Source organism: Aegilops tauschii, chromosome 7, assembly GCF_002575655.3.
Source record: "Aegilops tauschii subsp. strangulata cultivar AL8/78 chromosome 7, Aet v6.0, whole genome shotgun sequence".
Classification (NCBI taxonomy): Eukaryota; Viridiplantae; Streptophyta; class Magnoliopsida; order Poales; family Poaceae; genus Aegilops; species Aegilops tauschii.
Genome location: NC_053041.3, coordinates 15,048,161 through 15,067,282, shown reverse-complemented (window position 1 = coordinate 15,067,282; position 19,122 = coordinate 15,048,161). Strand labels below are relative to the sequence as shown.

The 19,122-nt window shown below is 43.9% G+C and overlaps 1 protein-coding gene across 1 annotated transcript; it reads left to right on the top strand.

Moving 5' to 3' along the window:
* Window positions 1-14,291: 14,291 nt before the first annotated feature.
* On the top strand, window positions 14,292-15,882 carry LOC109770245 (3-ketoacyl-CoA synthase 5-like). The gene has a single exon (XM_020328953.3). It carries the CDS (start codon window positions 14,334-14,336, stop codon window positions 15,705-15,707), a length of 1,374 nt encoding a protein of 457 aa, XP_020184542.2. The 5' UTR covers window positions 14,292-14,333; the 3' UTR covers window positions 15,708-15,882.
* Window positions 15,883-19,122: the final 3,240 nt, after the last annotated feature.

Sequence of the window (19,122 nt, the reverse complement as noted above, 5' to 3'; positions counted from 1 at the left end):
CAAACGTTAGAGGGGCAGACTGTACGTGATGATACCATTGCACGCAGTTTAAAATGTAAACCGCGTAACTCAAATCAAACCATGTCTTAAACTTGACATTGGTGCTCGCATTTTCTTGTATTTATTTCAGGTGTTTCGACGATGTGCCTTCAGTGGGAGAAGACGTTCTGTGTGAAAAGACATTCCAGTAAGCTACGGAGGCATCTGTAGCGACTTCGTCAATCTCAAGATGGTGTGCCGGCTCAGTCCCTCGAAAGTGCTCATAGAGGTAAAATGTGCTTCGTGGCACCAACCGGTACTAAAGGTTAGACCTTTAGTCTCGGTTCGAGCCACGGACCGGTACTAATGGGGTTGAGGCATTAGTACCGGTTCGTGGCACCAACCGGGACTAAAGGTCTAAACCTATAGTCCCGGTTGGTGCCACGAACCGTTACTAATGCCTCAATTTTCAAATTCTACTCCCCACCCGTGTATCGCCATTTCAGTTTTGAAAAAACCCCCAAAGAAAATGATAAAAGATTGAAAAATTAAAATTCGCCGAGATGTAGTTATGTTACTACATCTACTACTTAGGAAAATTTTAAAACATAAATTTGGACATGTTTTGCAAAAAAGTGTTATGAAAAAGTAAAACGGCTATAACTTTTGCATACGATGTCGAAAAAACCGTATAATATGTCAAAATGTTCAGCACGAAAATCCGCATCCGATGTGAACTGCCGTAGGCCTGTTTGAAATTTTTTAGAATCCTCAAATTCTAAAAGGAAAAAAAGTTATGCTCAAATTTCAGTTTTTTTTGAATTTTGGTTAAATCTGGTCAAACTATGGTCAAACTACTTATTCAAGAAGTATTACTGGGTACTAAATAATTATTCAAGAATATTAGTGTTACTAAATAATTATTCCAGTTTTTTTGAATTTTGGTCAAATCTGGTCGAACTGTGGTCAAACTATGGTCAAACTACTTATTCAAGAAATATTAGTGTTACTAAATAATTATTGTTTTTTAGAACAATAGTTTCAAACTCAAACAGTCAAATGTGTGACTTCATGCTCAAGCTAAACTCCTGAGGGTTAATAGGATTGACATCTTACTATTGTCAGGAAAACAACAAGTGCAGACTTGGAAACGAGGGAGAATAGAACCCGGAAGTTAAGAGTGCTCAGGCTGGGGTAGTGAGAGGATGGGTGACCGGCTGGGAAGTTAGATGATTTGAAATGATGAGGGGTGATTAGAGATTAGAGGTTAATTGAGCAGTGATGAGAAGTGATTAGAGATTAAATTATAAAATAATTCAAAAATTAAAAATTATTTTTTTAAAAAAAATCTAAAAATAATTTCGAACAAATTCCTTTAGTCCCGGTTGATGTTACAAACCGGGACCAAAGGTGGAGCTCCCGGCCACGTGGATGGCCATTAGTCCCGGTTCGTATAAGAAGAACCGGGATTAAAGGGGGCCTTTAGTAACGACCCTTTAGTCCCGGTTGCGAAACCGGGACTAAAGGCCCTTATCAACCGGGACAAATGGCCCTTTTTCTACTAGTGCCTGTCTTTGCTGCTGTGTTCGGCGTCGGTCATCTCGGAAGCGACATGTCATGTGTGCCGACGGCGAGTGAGCAGCACAAGCCTGAAGTTTAGACAGAGCCAGCCTAATACACACATGAACAAAACCAGAAAGCACAAAACAAAGCCAGCTTGGCTGCTCCTAAACGCTTATCTCAGGTTTTTAATCAATCCACTGTCCCTGATGCAAAGTTTAATCAAGAAACATCAAAGTGTGTTGATGCAAATTCATCACCGAAGCATTCAGCCCACAAACATTACCTTTCCTTTTTTTTCTTTCTAAAACAAACATTATCTCGTGCTCGCCGTCTTTAGAATTGATGGCCGTCTGTTGCAACGATGCGCACTACCGATCAGCGGCCAGGGTGGCACTACCGATCCGTTTATGTTGTGCGCCGTGGAGAGCCTCTGCAGTGTTGGGCTTTGAATATGAGTCAGCGGCTTTTGTTTGGAGCAGAGCCAAAGTCGCCGCTATGTGGTCTACAGGCCTGAATGTAATTTATGCTACTTGTGGTGTTCTTTGTACTGTACTACCTTGATAAGGGTATGAATAAAAAAAAAAGGGATGGCGACTACTACTTGGCGCCAAAGAATACAAGGCACTATGCACTGGGATATTGCATACGTCGACGGGTATCTTTCCTTCGACAAAGGCTGGATTTTATTGACTCAAAATGAAGCATCAAGTGGATACGAAACATAATGAGCACGCACCCGACCTCCGCATTGCTAGGATGCAACCACACCAAAAAACTCACCGGTAAAATGCAAAGTCATACAAGACCAAAGCTATGCCGAAGCAAGGAAAAAACCCCCGAAAGTGATCGACAAACTATGACAATGACCATATCTGCACCAACTATCTTTTGACAATGGAAGGACAACAAGATTTTTCAACGGCAACGCCTTCATAAAGGAAACAACGCTCAAGCGCCTTCATCACTGGATCCAACCAGTAAAAGTCAGATTCTAAGTTTTCATCCCGAAGAAAAAGTCTGAGCGAATCTGTGCAATGCTTTCAATAAGATAACGATGCAAAAACATCGTCTTTGCTATGTATAACCAACATGGGTCAGACCTTGGGTTTTCACCCCGAAGCTCCAGACCGTGTACTCGAGAAGCACCATCAATCGAAGTCAATCATGAATTGCCGCCACCACTTTTTCACAATCCCTATTGGTCAGACCAGTATTGTGGGTTAAGAATAGTCGGGATGGTGCTCTACGGCAGTTCTGGCATGCCTCTTGTACGTCAGATGAGCCGCGTCCAGAAAATATACTGGTTTAGAAGAACATGCTTGTACTACTGTTTCAAGTCATGTATACTACTAGCACATTGTACGATAATCCAGTTCTGAGTTCAAGCTCATCTGCATCCGTGCTGAAGAAAAAATATCAAAACAAATACTAGGAAATTTTAACAAACTCCAATTGTTTTTTGCATCATAGATAATTTGACGCGTGAGGTCCACTCCAATTTTCAAATCATTTGGACATCTGAGCAGCTCTCGGCAAAAAGACAAATTCAGGGTCTGTAAAAAAGGTTATTGTTCATGTACTGTTTTGATCCGATTTGTCCTTTTTCTGAGAGCTACTCGGATGTTCAAAGTATCTGAAACTTCGAGCGGACCACACGCAATAAATTTTCTATCATGCAAAAGAAAATTGGAATTTATGAATTTTTTGTGACTTTTTTGACCGGGTGCAGATGATGTTGGGCACCGAAACGCTGCAGTCCACATTGTATAGAGTCTATAGACACCATACTCAATGTAACTCACACAACGGTGGGATGGATGTGTCTACCCTAAAACTGGAAATGTCTGTACGACCCTAAAACTATCTACAGTAAGGTGGATGTGTACTAGTCCCTCACCCCAACCAGTATAAGGTTACGTAAAAATGCTCTATGATAATCCCGTTCAATCAGTTCGTTTTTGCAAATTTTGATGTTTCATTGACTTGTTTTTATTTACTTGGTGTCTAATTAGTATATTAAAATATAAAATAATAACAACGCGCCAAATTTCGGAAACCAAACTGGGCGTTGATGTAATGTGTTTAGCAGTAGGTGAAGTGGCTAATTCAACTGTCGTAGCAAAACCAATTGAATTTCCACGTGACAAAAACAGGTGGTTTAATATGTCACCGGTGGGGCTGGACCAGTCTGATATAGTGACATTCGGACTACCGTACAAAGATAGCATAGGGGAGTTTTGCCAAAAGAGTATGCAGTCGAGGTCAAGCAGACTCCATCGGGGAAGCTCGGCCAGCACCACCAGCCTTAAATTCAATGATTATAGTGGAAAAGTGCAAGGAATGATATCATTAGTTGACCGTACAACTGTAACGACGCTTAGCTTGGTCTTACAAAGATGGAACAGTCCATGCCGTTGTTACTATCCATCAATCGAGATGAGATCGTACTGAAAAAGAGATGATAACAGTCCATGCCGTCGTTACTACTCAGCAATGAACATGTTGTGGATATGAAAAAGAAAGATTTAAGAACGGTCCAAGTTGTTGTCACTATCAAGCAATTCAGACGAGATCGGCATGAAAGTGATAATAATAATAATGGTCCATGTTTGTTACTACCCACCACTGATGATCAGGTCGACATGAAAGAGAGATTAAAACCGTCAAGTCATTGTAACTATGCAGCAGTAAAGCTATGAGGTCGACATGAAAAATAGATGAGAGGGAAAGAAACAATCTCTAGGGGACAGACAACTAGGGACAGTGCATATTGGTTTAGTACATTGTATAGAGACCGGAAATTCTCTAGTATTCATATCTATCCACGCGAACCATCCCTCGCTGCTTGCTCTCGCAGGCGACCTAGGGAGAAACCCTAGCTGCCGGACCAGCTCCCCCCCCCCCCCCCCCCCCCCCCCACCCCCCCCCTCCCCACCGTGGTCTGCAGGCATCATCATGCGAATCCTGATTGGTGCTGCCAGCGTTGGGCACTATTGAGTATATGTGTTGTGCATAACTGTATATTAGGCCCACCTTGTAGTTGCCTTGTATAGTTTAGCTCGTAGCTCACTTTTGTACAATATATATACATGCGTTTGCACATGAGCAGTATATCGTGCAATTCACACAACATACATAATATCAGTTTCCTATGTTCCAACCCTAACTTCCGCCGCCACTGTGCCTCTCAAGTTGCGCCACCGCCGCCACTCTCCCTCCTCCCTGATGCCGCGCCATCCCTCCCCGCCGCCGCTGCTTTCCCCTCTCGCTCCGGCCTCCCCTGCCGACGCGCACCCGCAGCCCCCGCCCCTACGCGCCGCCGCATCCCTCTGTCGCCGCCGCCCCTACACGCCGCTGCGACCCCCTCTCACCCGCGCCGCTCGCTGCTGCCACCTGCCCGACACGAGCCGATCGCCGCCGCCACCAACCCTACCCAAGCCGAACCCTAGCTACCCCAAACCCTCGCTGCCATGTCGTCTGTCACCTCGTCGACCTTCACCAACTCCCACCCGTTCGCCGACGCCAACCCTCCCGACGTCAACCACATCCGCAACCTCAACATCTACGAGCTGGTGCCGGTTCGTCTCTCCCAGACGGAATCCTCCTACTACACGTGGAAGACGTACTTCTCCCTCGTGTTCTGGGAGTACCACCTCGTTGATCACGTGGACGGCTCCATCAACTCCAGTCTCGTCCCCGAGTTCCATGATTGGTCCACCATCGACACCATGATCATCTGGTGGTTCTTCCTCACCATCTCGCCGGACCTCTTTCAGACGGTCGTGCGGGATGGTGATGATGCTCACGCCGTGTGGACCAAGCTGAACAGGCTCTTCACCGACAATCAACTCCAATCTAGTGTTTTTTTTGCAGCAAGAGTTTTTTGGGTGCCACCAGGACAACTCCTCCATCAACTACTATTGTCGCCGTCTCAAGACTCTCGTTGACGAGCTCTGTGATATTGGCGCGAAAATCGATGATGACCTCATCCTCAGCACACTCACCGCCGGGCTCAACGAGGACTTCGGCAACGCCGTGGCGAACCTCACCCTCATCCCCGAGCCCTCCTTCGCCAAGTTCGTTGCATACCCCCGCCTAGAGGAGCGGCGGATGAAGCAGGTGAAGGCGCGGGCCATCCACACCGCCCTCGCCGCCGGTACCACCCGTGGCGGACCCCCGCCGCCTCCCGCTGCCCCGGCCGCGCCACCTCAGCCGCGCCATCAGGCGCTGTACCCGCCGCCGCGCAATACCCGACCCCGTAGCAGCAGCCGGGGCTGCTACGCCTCCCATACGTTCTCGAACTCGGAGGTGAGTTCATCATCGAGCTGAACGTGTGCTGAACTCGGAGGTGCCGTACGTTCGGTGCTTGATCGGTCGGATCGTGAAGACGTACAACTACATCAACTGTTGATCGGTCGGATCGTCAAGTACGACTACATCGACCGCGTTGTCATAACGCTTTCGCTTTCGGTCTACGAGGGTACGTGGACACACTCTCCCTCTCGTTGCTATACATCACCATGATCTTGTGTGAGCGTAGGAATTTTTTTGAAATTACTACGAAACCCATCAGGATCAAGGTAACAATGTGCCTTCTACGGATTCCGCCAAATATGAGTTTCCGGGAACTACTCTTGTAATCTCAAAAGGACCTTCCCAACTTGGAGACCACTTCTCGAATTTTCTATCTTTTGAACCAATTGGTAGAATGACCTTCCACATGAGATCACCAACTTGAAAATTATTTAACTTGTCCTTCTTATTGTAAGCTTTGGCCACCCTCAACTTATCTCTCTTTATGGCCTTCAATGTAGCCAAACATTTTTCGGCGACTTCATCAATATTGTCCATCATCATGTTATAAAAGTCCACCAACGATAAATCATTTTTTTGGCTATTCTCAAAACATTCAAATTCATTTCCATTGGAAAAACGTCCACTTGACCATATACGATCTCATATGTAGTTACCTTTGTAGCACCATGCATTGAGATTATGTGTGCCCACAAAGCTTCGGACAATAGCTCATGCCATCTCCTTGGATTATCCTCAATCTTCTTCTTGACGAGCTTGATTAATATTTTATTACTAAACACAGCTTGTCCATTGGCTTGGGCATAATATGGAGAGGAATTGAGCAACTTTATCTTATATGATTCGACAAATTCTCTAACTTGATGTGACATAAAGGATGAACCTTGGTTTGTAGTTAATGTTTGAGGAATGCCGAATCTATGAATAATACGCTCAGTTATGAATTGAATTACCTCTGTATGCGTCATATTTTTGAGTGGTATTGCTTCAGACCGTTTAGTGAAGTAATCAGTTGCCACAAACACGAACCAACGCCCCTTTGAAGAAGAAGGATGAATCTCTCCAATAAAGTTTAATCCTCAACCTCTAAAAGGCCACGGCTTGATAATAGGATGTAACATAGCAGCGGGAGCCAACTGAATATCGCCAAACTTTTGACAAGTTTCACATCCTTTATAATACCAGAAGCAATCATTAATCATTGTCGGCCAATAAAACCCAGCACATCGTAATAGCCATGTCATCTTGGGAGTCGACTAATGAGTACCACAAATACCTTCATGGACCTCTCCCATAGCAACTCTCGCTTAGTCCACATCCAAGCACTTTAAAAGAACATCATCAACCATTCAGCGATAAAGATCATCATCTTTCATCGTATACTTGAAAGCCATACGCTGAACGGTGTTGTCCACCCTTTTATTAGGATGACGCAAATAATCAATATTCCTCCAGTCTTGATTTTCTCCTGCATTAAAATTTTCGTTAGTGGCCAAAACGGTGCGCTCCAGTTCAGCCTCCCCTATGTTGGCAAGACTAGACATCGGCCTTTGAGAAATATGAAACATGCCATGATCAATATGATAACCCGATGCTTGTTGTGCCAACTCATTTGCTCTCCAATTGTCATGTCTAGATATATGAGCAATGCTAAAATAATCCAAAGTATAAATTATATCTAGACATTTATCATGATAAACATTAAGTGATTCGTCAAAACATTGAAAGACTTTGGATATTTGTTGTACTACTAATAACGAAACACCAAAAGCCTCAATATGTGTAGGACCTATGGCAAGCAACATCTCTAAGCCGAATAAAAATGATTCATATTCAGCTTGATTATTTTTGCAAAAATACTCTAAGCGGCTTGAGGCTTCAAAAATAGCACCATGAGGAGATATATTAACAATACCAACACCTTGGCCATTGCTACAAACTGAACCATGAAAATATATTCTCCATGGTACTAACGAGACAAGGTTTATATCAATATCATGCTTGTCATCAATCCGATGCTCAACTAAAATTAGCAACGATTTGGCCTTTCATGGATTTCAGAGATTCATAAGCCAAATCATATTAAATTAAAGCATAAGCCCACTTGCCAATGCTACCACTAAGAATTGGCCTATGCAAAATGTACTTATGACATCGGTTTGACAAGCAACTATGCAAGCATAATATAAACAAAGGCATACTTTTTCAATAAACGTGTACCTCGTCTTAGCGTCGAATAAACGTCGGCTCAAATAAGCAATAGCATGTTCCTTTCCTTCGGTCTATTGAGTGAAAAAAAACACGAACAACACCTTCTTCCGATGTAATATAAAGCCTAAAGAGCTCTTTATGTTTGGGAGCTTTCAACACCGGAGGAGTGCACAAATAAATTTTGATCATATCAAATGCTTCTTGCTGTTTTGCCGCCCAAGTAAAATTAGTTTCATTTTTAACCAAAAAATAGGAGTGAATGTATCAACCTTCCCTGACAAGTTGGCTATGAATCTCCTCAAATAATTGACCTTGCCAAGGAATTTTTGCACATTTCTCTTGCATCTTGGAGCGTCCACCTTTTGTATAGCTTCTATCTTTTTGGGATCAATTTCTATGCCATCTTGATGAATAATGAAACCCAAAAAATTTCTAGCCGGTACACCAAAAGCACACTTCAAAGGATTCATCTTTAGTCCATATTTTCTCATTCTCTCAAAAGCTAAGCACAAATCGGCTAGATGGGATTCAAAAGCATCTTATTTGACAACAATATTATCAATATAAACCTCAATGTATCAACCTTCATGAAAAATTAAATTCATGACCCTTTGATACATGTCACCGACATTTTTTAGTCTAGAGGTCATCACTGTCCACTCAAATAAACCAAGGAAATCGGGACATCGAAAAGCGGTTTTGGACATGTCCTCTTCGGCCATAAAAATCTGGTTATACCCTGCATTACCATCAAGAAAGCTAATGACCTTATGTCCAGAAGCATCATTAATAAGCATATCGGCTATGGGCATGGGATACTCATCTTTGGGTGTAGCTCTATTCAAGTCTCTAAAATCAATGCACACCCCCAACTTGCCGGAGCCTTTCTTCTCCATTGGTACAATGTTAGAGATCCACTCGGCATACCTGGAAGGTCTAATAAAATTAGCTTTAAGCAAACGACCGATCTCTTCCTTGATCCGGTCATATGTTTTTGGATTAAAATTTCTGGCCAATTGCTTGTACGGTCTAAAACCGGCCTTTGTAGGTAAACCGATGCTCCAATAGCTCTTGACTTAAACCTGGCATCTCATGATATTCCCATGCAAAGCAACAAACATATTCTTTCAATAGCTCGATCAACTTAGCTTTATGATCGGCTCTAAAATTTTCGTTTACAAATGTCGGCCTAGGAATTGAACCATCTCCTATATCTATCTCCTCTAATGGATCGGCTGACGTAAAACCTTGTCCTAATTTATCCATATCATCTAACTCCTCTATGGACTCATACATATCGTTCTCATTGGACGGATATTCAACAAGATGTTTTTGCAACCACTCTGAGATAAAATCCATTTAAATACATCATACCTTGGAGCCGATTAACACCAATCAGCTTTAAAGAAACAGGCACGAAACCACTTTTTTAGCGCGAAGAAAATCAAATTTTGATAAGTCGCGCCCCATAAAAGCAAGTATCATTGGGATGCTTCTAATCCACCGATGCATCGGCCAATGCAACACAAGTTGAATTATCTGCATGAATGACTTCTACTTCATCATCAACCCATTGAATTAAAAACTGGTGCATAGATGGCACGCATTGGTTTGCATGAACCCAATCACAATCTAATATCACATTGTAGTTACCTTGCACCTCGGCGACAAAGAATGCGTTAGCCAAAGTTTTGCTTCCCACCGTAAGATCCACATACATTACACCTTTGGCTTCAGTTTTCTCTTTGCCTTCAAATCCATTAAGCACCATGTTGGTTTTTATTAACTCTTCATCATGCAACCCCAATTTTTGGAAGACCGGATATGGCATAAGATCCATCACAGCACCACCATCGACAAGCATTCTTGTAACCGGCGATCCATTAATATGACCTTTAAGGAACAATGGCTTCAAGTGCGTCACCGGCTCTTATGGCTTCTCGAATATTGCATTTTTAGGACCAAAATCTAGCTGAGCCAATTCGCCTTCTTCATCTATAGCACGAAATTCAGCGGGTATGTAATACACCATATTAATATCCATACCTTCATGAACCGGTGTAGACTCATAATCAAGCATTTCATCTCCTTCCTCAAGGATGTCCCCAGACTCTGAAATATCTCCAAGTGAAGAGGAAGTAATAGGTGAAGTGGACGATGTAATAGTAGCCGCACCGTCCTCCATTGGTGGTGTAGGTGTTACTATGATCAATGCAGAAGCAGCTACGTTTTCCTTTTGCTTAGGCTTCCACACTTGTTTTTGGGGTACCATGGGACAACTTTCATTGAAAAATTTATCACTTTGCTTCTCTGCTTCTTGTTCCTCCTTCTCATGGCTCCTTACGTGCTACAATCTCCTTTTTGTGCCCTGGTCAGACCGGAAGGACACCACTTAGGGTGAGTATATTTTGGATCCCTCGACTTGGCCTTGCTTGTGCTAGCTTCATGATCATTAGCCATGGGACCTTGCTGAACAGCAGCCAAATCTTTATTAGAATCACTCAGATTATCAACAATAATTGGCTCTTTGATTGTGAATTCTTTAGTGCCTATCATAGTAGTTTCATCACTAGTATTCTTCTCCTTTTTCTTGCTAGGCTCTGATATTTCGGCACTTGGTGATTTAGCACACCACACTTGCTTGCCAACCCTTCCTTGATTATCTTTCATTGGCCGACACCTTTGTTCAAACGGCCTTGTGTGAGATAAGAAATCCTCTCATGAATGGGTCTCCTTGGTTCTGCCCACCCCGGATGAAAAGCATAAGGGGCCATTGGGGGCTGCCCATACCCTCCATTGAAGCCTCCTATGTAGTATGGCGCATAGGGGGGTGGCACCATCCATGGTCCTGGTGCTCATGACCCATGTGGCCTTGCGTGATGTTGAAATTCTTCCCTCGGAGGTGATCTTGAGCGCTTCAAATTTGATGACCTGTTAGAGCTAGAACCGGCTGCTTGATTGGCATATTTGGACAACAACATATGAAAAGTTGGCTTGATTCTCTTGCGCTGCACTTTAGCTTCATTCGTCTTCCACTTGCCAACCTCTGGACTCTTGTGCTTAACAAATTTGACATGAGTGTTCTCTTGCACTTGTGGTTGCCCCCCGAGTGTAGGATTCTCGATGGTGATCTTGATTATCTCCTTGCCACTGGGTTGCGTGTCAAGCACCACTTGTCTCCCCAAGACCTTGCCGCTCTCCTTATTTTTCCTTGGCTCACCAATGACAATATTATCCTTACTAGCTGATTCGGCTATGTTGGGCCGAATTAACATCTTCTTTCCCTCCAAATCCATGGTGTGCATTGGGAACGGTTGCTTATCAATTTGCATCTCAGAAAAATTCAATCATCCTTCGTTAATGGCCGATTGTATCTGTCATCGAAAATTTGCAGTCATTAGTAGCAGGATAAAAAGAATTATGATACTTGCAATAAGCACGCCGTTTCAACTCTTCAAACGGCGGTAAAGTATGAGATATTCTAATAATCTTTGCTTGCAACAAAGCATCAAATATTTTATCACACTTAGCAATGTTGAAAGTAAATTTTATCTCTTCATGACGATTCGTATGAATCGGCTTTAAATAATTACAAGTAAATGGTTTGGCCTTAGATGGACAAATAAATTCAGTAGCATAAATATCACCCTCATCGTCCGAGTGCTCACTACCATATTCAACCATATCCATCCTAGGACGATCAATTTTATACCTATGCACCTCTTTAAGATCATTATTTCGGCTTTCTTGAGCCAAAGCCCTTTGTAAGACTTGGTTGATACTTAAAAATTCAAAGCCTTCTAGACTTTCTCTAATGCGAGTTCTCAAACCACTAAGCACAAGACCAGCCAAATCTCTCTCGGTTATCACCAAACTATAGCACCGGTTTTTTGTATCTCTAAATCTCTTGACGTAATTGGAGACCGATTCATCATGATTTTGTCTAACCGATGTAAGATGTGACAACTTAAGCTCATTGTCGCCACTATAAAAATGATCATTAAAATTTTGTTCTAGTTGCAACCATAAACGAATAGAACCATGTGGTAAAGCGGCAAACCATGAAAATGTGGTACAGGTTAATGATAAAGGAAACAAACGCACTTTCAATTCATTTAGTGAGCCCGCTTCACCTAATTGTGCCAAGTATTGACTAACATACTCCCATGTGGTTTTTGTGCCCTCTCTAGTAAACCTAACAAAATCTGGAATTTTATATCCCGGAGGGAATTGAATTGCATCAAAGTATTCTGGATATGGCTTTTGGTAAATACGGTTCCTTGGCAACTCAACTCCAAAATTCGCTCAGAGCATCTTAGCCATCTCCTCTCCAAGATTAGCTAGACCATCATCCGTAGTGGACGATGAAGCTTGTGGCATTGGTATAGGAGGAGTAGGGTTAGTAGCTGTAGGTGTGATTTGTGGCAGTGATGTAATAGCATTTGCACCTATAGGTAGGGCTTGGTTCGGCGTCACCATCGAACTTGGCATACTCATGATTGGATTAATGGGTGCGACAACAATTTGATTTGTTGGGCTAGGATAATAGTTCATCAGCACGGGAGGTTCCGATGAAATAGGTAAAGTTGGATTAGGGAATTCTACGGTAGTAGGCACACCAACATTACCACTAGATGATTGAGGCATTTTTTAGTATCACTATTCTCAAAGAAAATTTGGTATAAAAGATTATTGCTATCATTAATGCAACAATCATTTCAGCCCATACCCCAGGCGAGAAGGCATTACTCACAGTAACTTGTTCGGCCTGTAGAGGAGGGAACTTGATTTCTCCAATGGGAGTGATATTGCCTTGACGATCCTTCTTGAAATTCCCAAGGAACTCCTACAACTCTTTCTATTCACGTGCCTTCTTGTAATCCCCACGGAACTTGATTCCTTAAAATTGGGCTTGATGATGTTCCCGGCATCCACTTTAGATAGCTTAGGAATCTTGTCACTTCTCGACATGATGGATGATGATGATGATGATTGCTCTTTAGATCACCAGCGGAGTCGTCAAAAAGTGTGTTCTCACACGAACACGTCACGTGTACCCTCGACGCCGGGGGTGATGCACCGCAGCTCACGTCGAAGGAGTCTCATCGGAAGCGCGATTCGCAAGATGACCGGAGAGAACTTTTGAGGACCCGAGACCCCACACTGCCGGGAGGGACCCCTTCGGGGAGTGCGGAGGCTATGGGCTGCCCTAGGTCGGTCAAGCCACCCCTAGAGCCTCGAGATTCACAGCTCTCCAACACGAAGAACGAGTTAGCAAGAACGAGGGAGAGACAAAACGTAGATGAAAAAGTTGTAGATGCGTTTACGATTGTGTGTTGTTGTTCAATCGGCCGTACAAGAATAGGACTTGCCTTGCCGTCCAAATCATCAAAATCTAACCAAATTCAGACTTCTCACGACCTCCGGCCCGGATGTCCGGCTCTAGGCCCGGATGATCCGGCCAAGCCCAGATTTCTGACAGCAGCACATTGATCAGGTTGTAACGTTTGCATACGATCTCGGATTAAAAAATGAGTTTTATATCAAAATCAACCGTTTCGACGAGATGGTCAACTTTCATGTTGAATAATTTTTGATTTGAGGTCATCTTGAGGTGGTTTGGTCCATTTGCTAATCTGATGTCAACACAGGTATCTCCGAAATTCTGATACCTTTTGCATCTCAGCTCCGTATTGGACCATCTTCGTATCTATTGGGTTCATCTTGAAGAGAGCCATTGAATAGTGACATGAACTCATAATATTAACCTCATCTTGTTATAGCCTCATGTCACTGTTTGTGATCATGCCATTTTCGAGTGCCAACACCGTGCTTCACGGAGGCGGAGGCTACTCTTGCCCTGCCGCTGAAGCATATACGTCTGGGGCTCATGCATGTCCGATGAGCGGCGGTGCCGAACGTAGGGAAACCATCGTGTGAGAATGGAGATTCATAGCCTAGCCCGCTATAATTTAGTTGAAATATGTTCGAAATGTAATAAATTCCGTCTGGTTTGTATGAAAATCAGCCGGTTTGCATGAATTACGCGGACGGATGCGGTAGCGAATTTGTGGGTCAGTATTGGAGATGCCCTTATATAACAGAAAGATAAGTTATCATTTTGCAAATAAAAAAAATGGTAAGACGCGCACGTGGTTCTCCATAAATGAGAGCACCGCACAAGTAGCTTACTCGGCAACGTGTGCGCCTTTACAGAACATAGACCTAGACGCACAGACTCCACACAGTTTCAGCGATTCAAAGTTATGGCGTTGATACCTCACCCGAGGCATTTCGTGGCCATTGTTGACATTGTATTAGGCTGTCTCCGCGCCTGTGAACCCATCCACCTCGTCCTGGCCGGTCTCCTAGCTGCCGGCTTGGCCACCGTACAGCTGATGAAGCGCCGCCGTACCGTATACCTCGTCGACTATGCTTGCTTCCAGGGTATTGGCAGCTGTCGTATGCCAAGAGCCACGTTCATCGAGCATATTCACCTCAACCCATTGTTCGATGAGCACAGCGTCTCCTTCATGACGCGCATGCTCGAAAGCAGCGCCATCGGCGAGGAGACCAGACTGCCCGCCGGCGACCTGTATATGCCGGCACAGAATAGCTTCCAGGAGGCCCGCGCCGAGGCGGAGCTGGTCGTCTTCTCGGCCATCGACGACCTATTCGCCAAGACGGTGGTCACCGCAGACGCCATCGACATACTAGTAGTCAACTGCAGCGTCTTCGCCCCAGTGCCGTCCATCAGCGACATGATCGTGAACAGATACAAGCTCCGTGATGACGTCCGCGCCGTAAACCTTTCCGGTATGGGATGCAGCGCCGGCGTGATCTCGGCGGGTCTCGCGGCCGGCCTGCTGCAAGCAACGGGCCACGGCGCGACGCAGCACGCTCTGGTCGTCTCCACGGAGATCATCACTTGTAACTTCTACACCGGCAAGGAGAGGCCCATGCAGCTCTCCAACGTCCTGTTCCGGGTCGGCGGCGCGGCCGTGCTGCTGTCCACGTCCGAGGACAGGGCGCGGTTCCGCCTCTCGCACCTCGTCCGGACGAGCACCACGGGCACGCACGACGGCTCCTACTCGTGCGTCTTCCAGGAAGAGGACGGCGAGGGCAACTTAGGTGTCAACCTGTCCAAGGATCTCCTGGCCGTCGCCGGCAACGCCCTGAAAGCCAACATCAGAGCCGTCGCGCCCCTCGTGCTCCCTCTCTCGGAGCAGCTGCTCTTCGCCATGTCCTTTGTGGCCAGAAAGCTGGGGCTGACCGTGAAGCCGCACGTCCCCGGCTTCCGCAAGGCTTTCGACCACTTCTGCGTGCACTGCGGCGGGCGCGCGGTTATTGACAAGGTGCAGAGCAGCCTAGGGCTGTCAGACGAGCAAGTGGAGGCGTCGCGCATGACGCTTCACCGGTTCGGGAACACGTCGAGCAGCACGGTGTGGTATGAGCTGGCGTACATCGAAGCCAAGGGCCGAATGCGGAAGAACGACACGGTATGGATGATTGCGTTTGGATCCGGGTTCAAGTGCAACAGTGCCATTTGGGAGTGCATCCGACCAGCGGACCAGCCGGACAGAGCATGGGCCGGGTGCATACATCGATACCCGGCTACGAATTACCACTCCAGTATATAAACCAGAACTACACTCCCCTCGAAAAAGAAAGGAAGAACACTACACAGAATAACGTCGGCAGCTGGAACAATATGCTTCGTATGGGGCCATAGGGACCATCATATCCTTTGTTATACAACTGTTTCATACTGTAAAAGCTTGTTAAAACAATCGTGTAATAACAAGTTGCAGAGACTCCCACCCAGATTTATTGTTATCGTCCATTTGCTATGATAAATATATGTGAAACCATACTTTGTGTGGTAATTAAATATTTTATCTTGGTATTAAAATAGACAACTAAGGCATGTTTCATTGTGTTTCATATATGTGAGGATTTGAAGGTTAAGATTTTTAATGGCTAGACCATTTTGTTCAGTTCTTTTCTTCAACCATGTCGCTCGTTGATAGGCGACTCGGGCAATCCTTAAAAGGTCGCCGCCCTAGCCGTCTCCTCTCTTCTCCCCACCCTGCCGCCGTCATCAAGGTTAACTTTTCGCACGGGAAGCGCTCCCTAAAAGCACATTGTGGTGGCCTTGGGTGATGAAGCATAGGCGGTGGAACATCGATGCTGGGGCGGCAGCCTCTCAATACTCTAAAAGTTCTCGCCGAGATTTGGCGCCGTTGTCATCGCCAGCCTTTGCCACAGTGACTGCTGGCCACATATGCATGAGCTAAGGCTGCAGAGAATGTTCAGGTCGCCATGTTCTACGATAGTTCCGTGTATGCAATCATGGATTTTTCGGCATGCTGATATAATTATTGAATTTAATTAATTATTTGCATATTTCAGTTTACTATTTTATTAAATGGTGAACAAGTACACCCCTTCTCTATTTCGGTGTTCTACACCTAGGCTTTTCCCCAAACCATGCCTCTAGCCTTCATGATATATTTGGGAGCTACCCAAATTATTTCATGATTTTATCCTTCCAGTATCAGCTACTCATAGTGCAAACTCAATTTATTCATAAAATGGGGATATTTTCACAAGAAATATAAGGTGATCTTCAAATGACTTGAATTATTTTGGGTGGCCTCATTATAGTCTACACAGGGTACATTCAAATTTCACATCAATCAGAGTTTGCTTGATGCCCAAACGATTAAAAAAACTGAGCAACCCCAAACAATTAAATTTGAAAGGCTATAGTCGGTTAATTAATAACGTTTTTTATTTCAAAAGAGTACTAAATAGGCCAGCCCTTTTTGCTGCACCTAACTTAACAAAACCCAATAACCCACCTACCAACACCTATGAGTAGACGGGTTGTATCCCGTTGCGATTTAGTTATTCATCGCTCAAGTGAGTATAATAGCAGTAAGGGTAGTATAGATACGCCTTGCCTGAAGGCACCGTATAGACAGCCCTTTTCTAGTTTTGGCCCATGATTTTTTTATACTATTCTATTACTTTATTAATTTTAGAATATTGATATAACTTGCATAAATCAAATAAATTCCACTGTAGCTTAGATTTAAATATTTAGATACGAAATTTAATCAGAAAAATGTGAAGAACCCAAATCTGGACATATTCTTGAAATTTCATGAAAAGTTGTTTGATCTGGAAAACTTTACTCTTACTAGCCCCTTTTCTGAAAATGAAATAAAGCATGCTTCCTTCGCCATGAAACCTAATTGGGCTCCTCACGCTGATGATCTTCCAATATAATTTTCCAGTACTGATGGGAGGTGGTTAGAATATATCTAATGAAATTGTTTATTCATCTCCACTAGGAGAAACTTGATGTACCCCACAAGAAAAGATGAAACTTGATGTAAAATGCTTGAACTAGACATCATCACCATGTTACCTAAAATCTCCGAGACAAACAGGATACAACTAGTTAGACCCGTATGCCGTTTAAGATTTAATAGCAAAAGGGCCCGTGCGTTGCAACGGGAGAGAAAACTGGTGTTTTCATCGAAACATCCACCGCATGGTATGATAGCATGGGATGGAGCCACGACAGGGAGCCTCACACGGAGATGTAGAAGAAATTTATATCAGCTGCGCATTAGTCACAAAACCAGCCTTAACAACAATGCAAAGAAAACTTACTTCTCCAAAATATTAAAATCTACACTTAATTAGCTTGTAGCTTCACCCATACAATTTTTAATAACACCGATTGACCTCGCAATGATATGCATTCGACTTTACATAGATATCAGATATCCCTGTAACGTTCATGTGGTCGGCTTTGCAACATCGTCCTCCCGACTTGAAATACCACCGACCGTACTTGCAACATATGCATAGTCGGTTGCACCATGGCAGTCCAACTTTTGCAGTGAAAAAGAATAGTGGCAACTGGTGTTGCATTGGCATGCTTATGCTAGATGCATAGGGTGTTCGGTCTTGGAATACCACACCCCGGTTGCAGCAGCAACGGCCAGGCTTCCAGTGTCGTGTATTCCGGTTGCATCAACGACGTACAATCAATCAGGTATTTTTTTAAAATAAAATGTAATTTGGTCGCACAAAAAACATTCATGTATTGTTGTTTTTTTAACACTAATATGCTGCTCTCCTATCGTCGTCCCAAGCGAGCCTCATGAAATCCTTCTCTTTAGTTTCCGCTTAATTACTAAAGGCCATGCATGCAAAGGGCGAGGCCCAGCTTCATCAAATCCCACTTTAATTACTACCAGCATGCAGCAAGAGCCTCTCCCCCGCTTTCTTCTCTCATCAAATCTCTACTTACCCACAGCAGCATCCCTCCCTTTTTTCCTCTCATCAAATCAATCTCGTTTAATTACCATCAATCCCGTTTAATTAGTTCCCCAGCATGCACAAATCATTTTTCTCTCTCATCAAGTCTCTCTGTTTTGTTTCCCACAGTCCCGCATAATTATGCATGCATGTTTCCTTCTTTTGTAGAGTGTTTCTCTTTTTTCCTCTGTTTCTTGATTCTCAATGTGGGTTGCTGATATTTTAGACAATTTACAGATGTATATAAATTGGTGAAATTTGATATAAAGAATAAAGGTGGGACTATTATTAAGGAACCATATATTGTAACGAAACTTGAGCTAGCCTGGGTGGCTGTAGACTTCTTTGTATAAGTGGAGGTTGTGAGTTCGAACCATAGATGATACATTTTTTTACGCTGCTCCTCAATAGGGCCAAGTTTGGCATTTATTTGTAGGAGACATGCCCTAGAGGCAATAATAAATGATATTATTTATCTCCGAGTTCATAATTATGTTTATGTTCCATGCTATAACTGCAATGATTCTCGAGTCTGCAATATCCACGAGGCTCGGAGGAAGACTCATATGCACGTGTGGGATAATAAACGGTAAGAAGTATTCCTAGTCTGGCCTCTAAGATTAGCTCAAGTGTTGCATGATAGTTCTGTTTTCCTGATCATGGGCATGTCTATGCCAGCAACTTTGAGGGCACAATGTTAAGAGAACATTTGTGTTG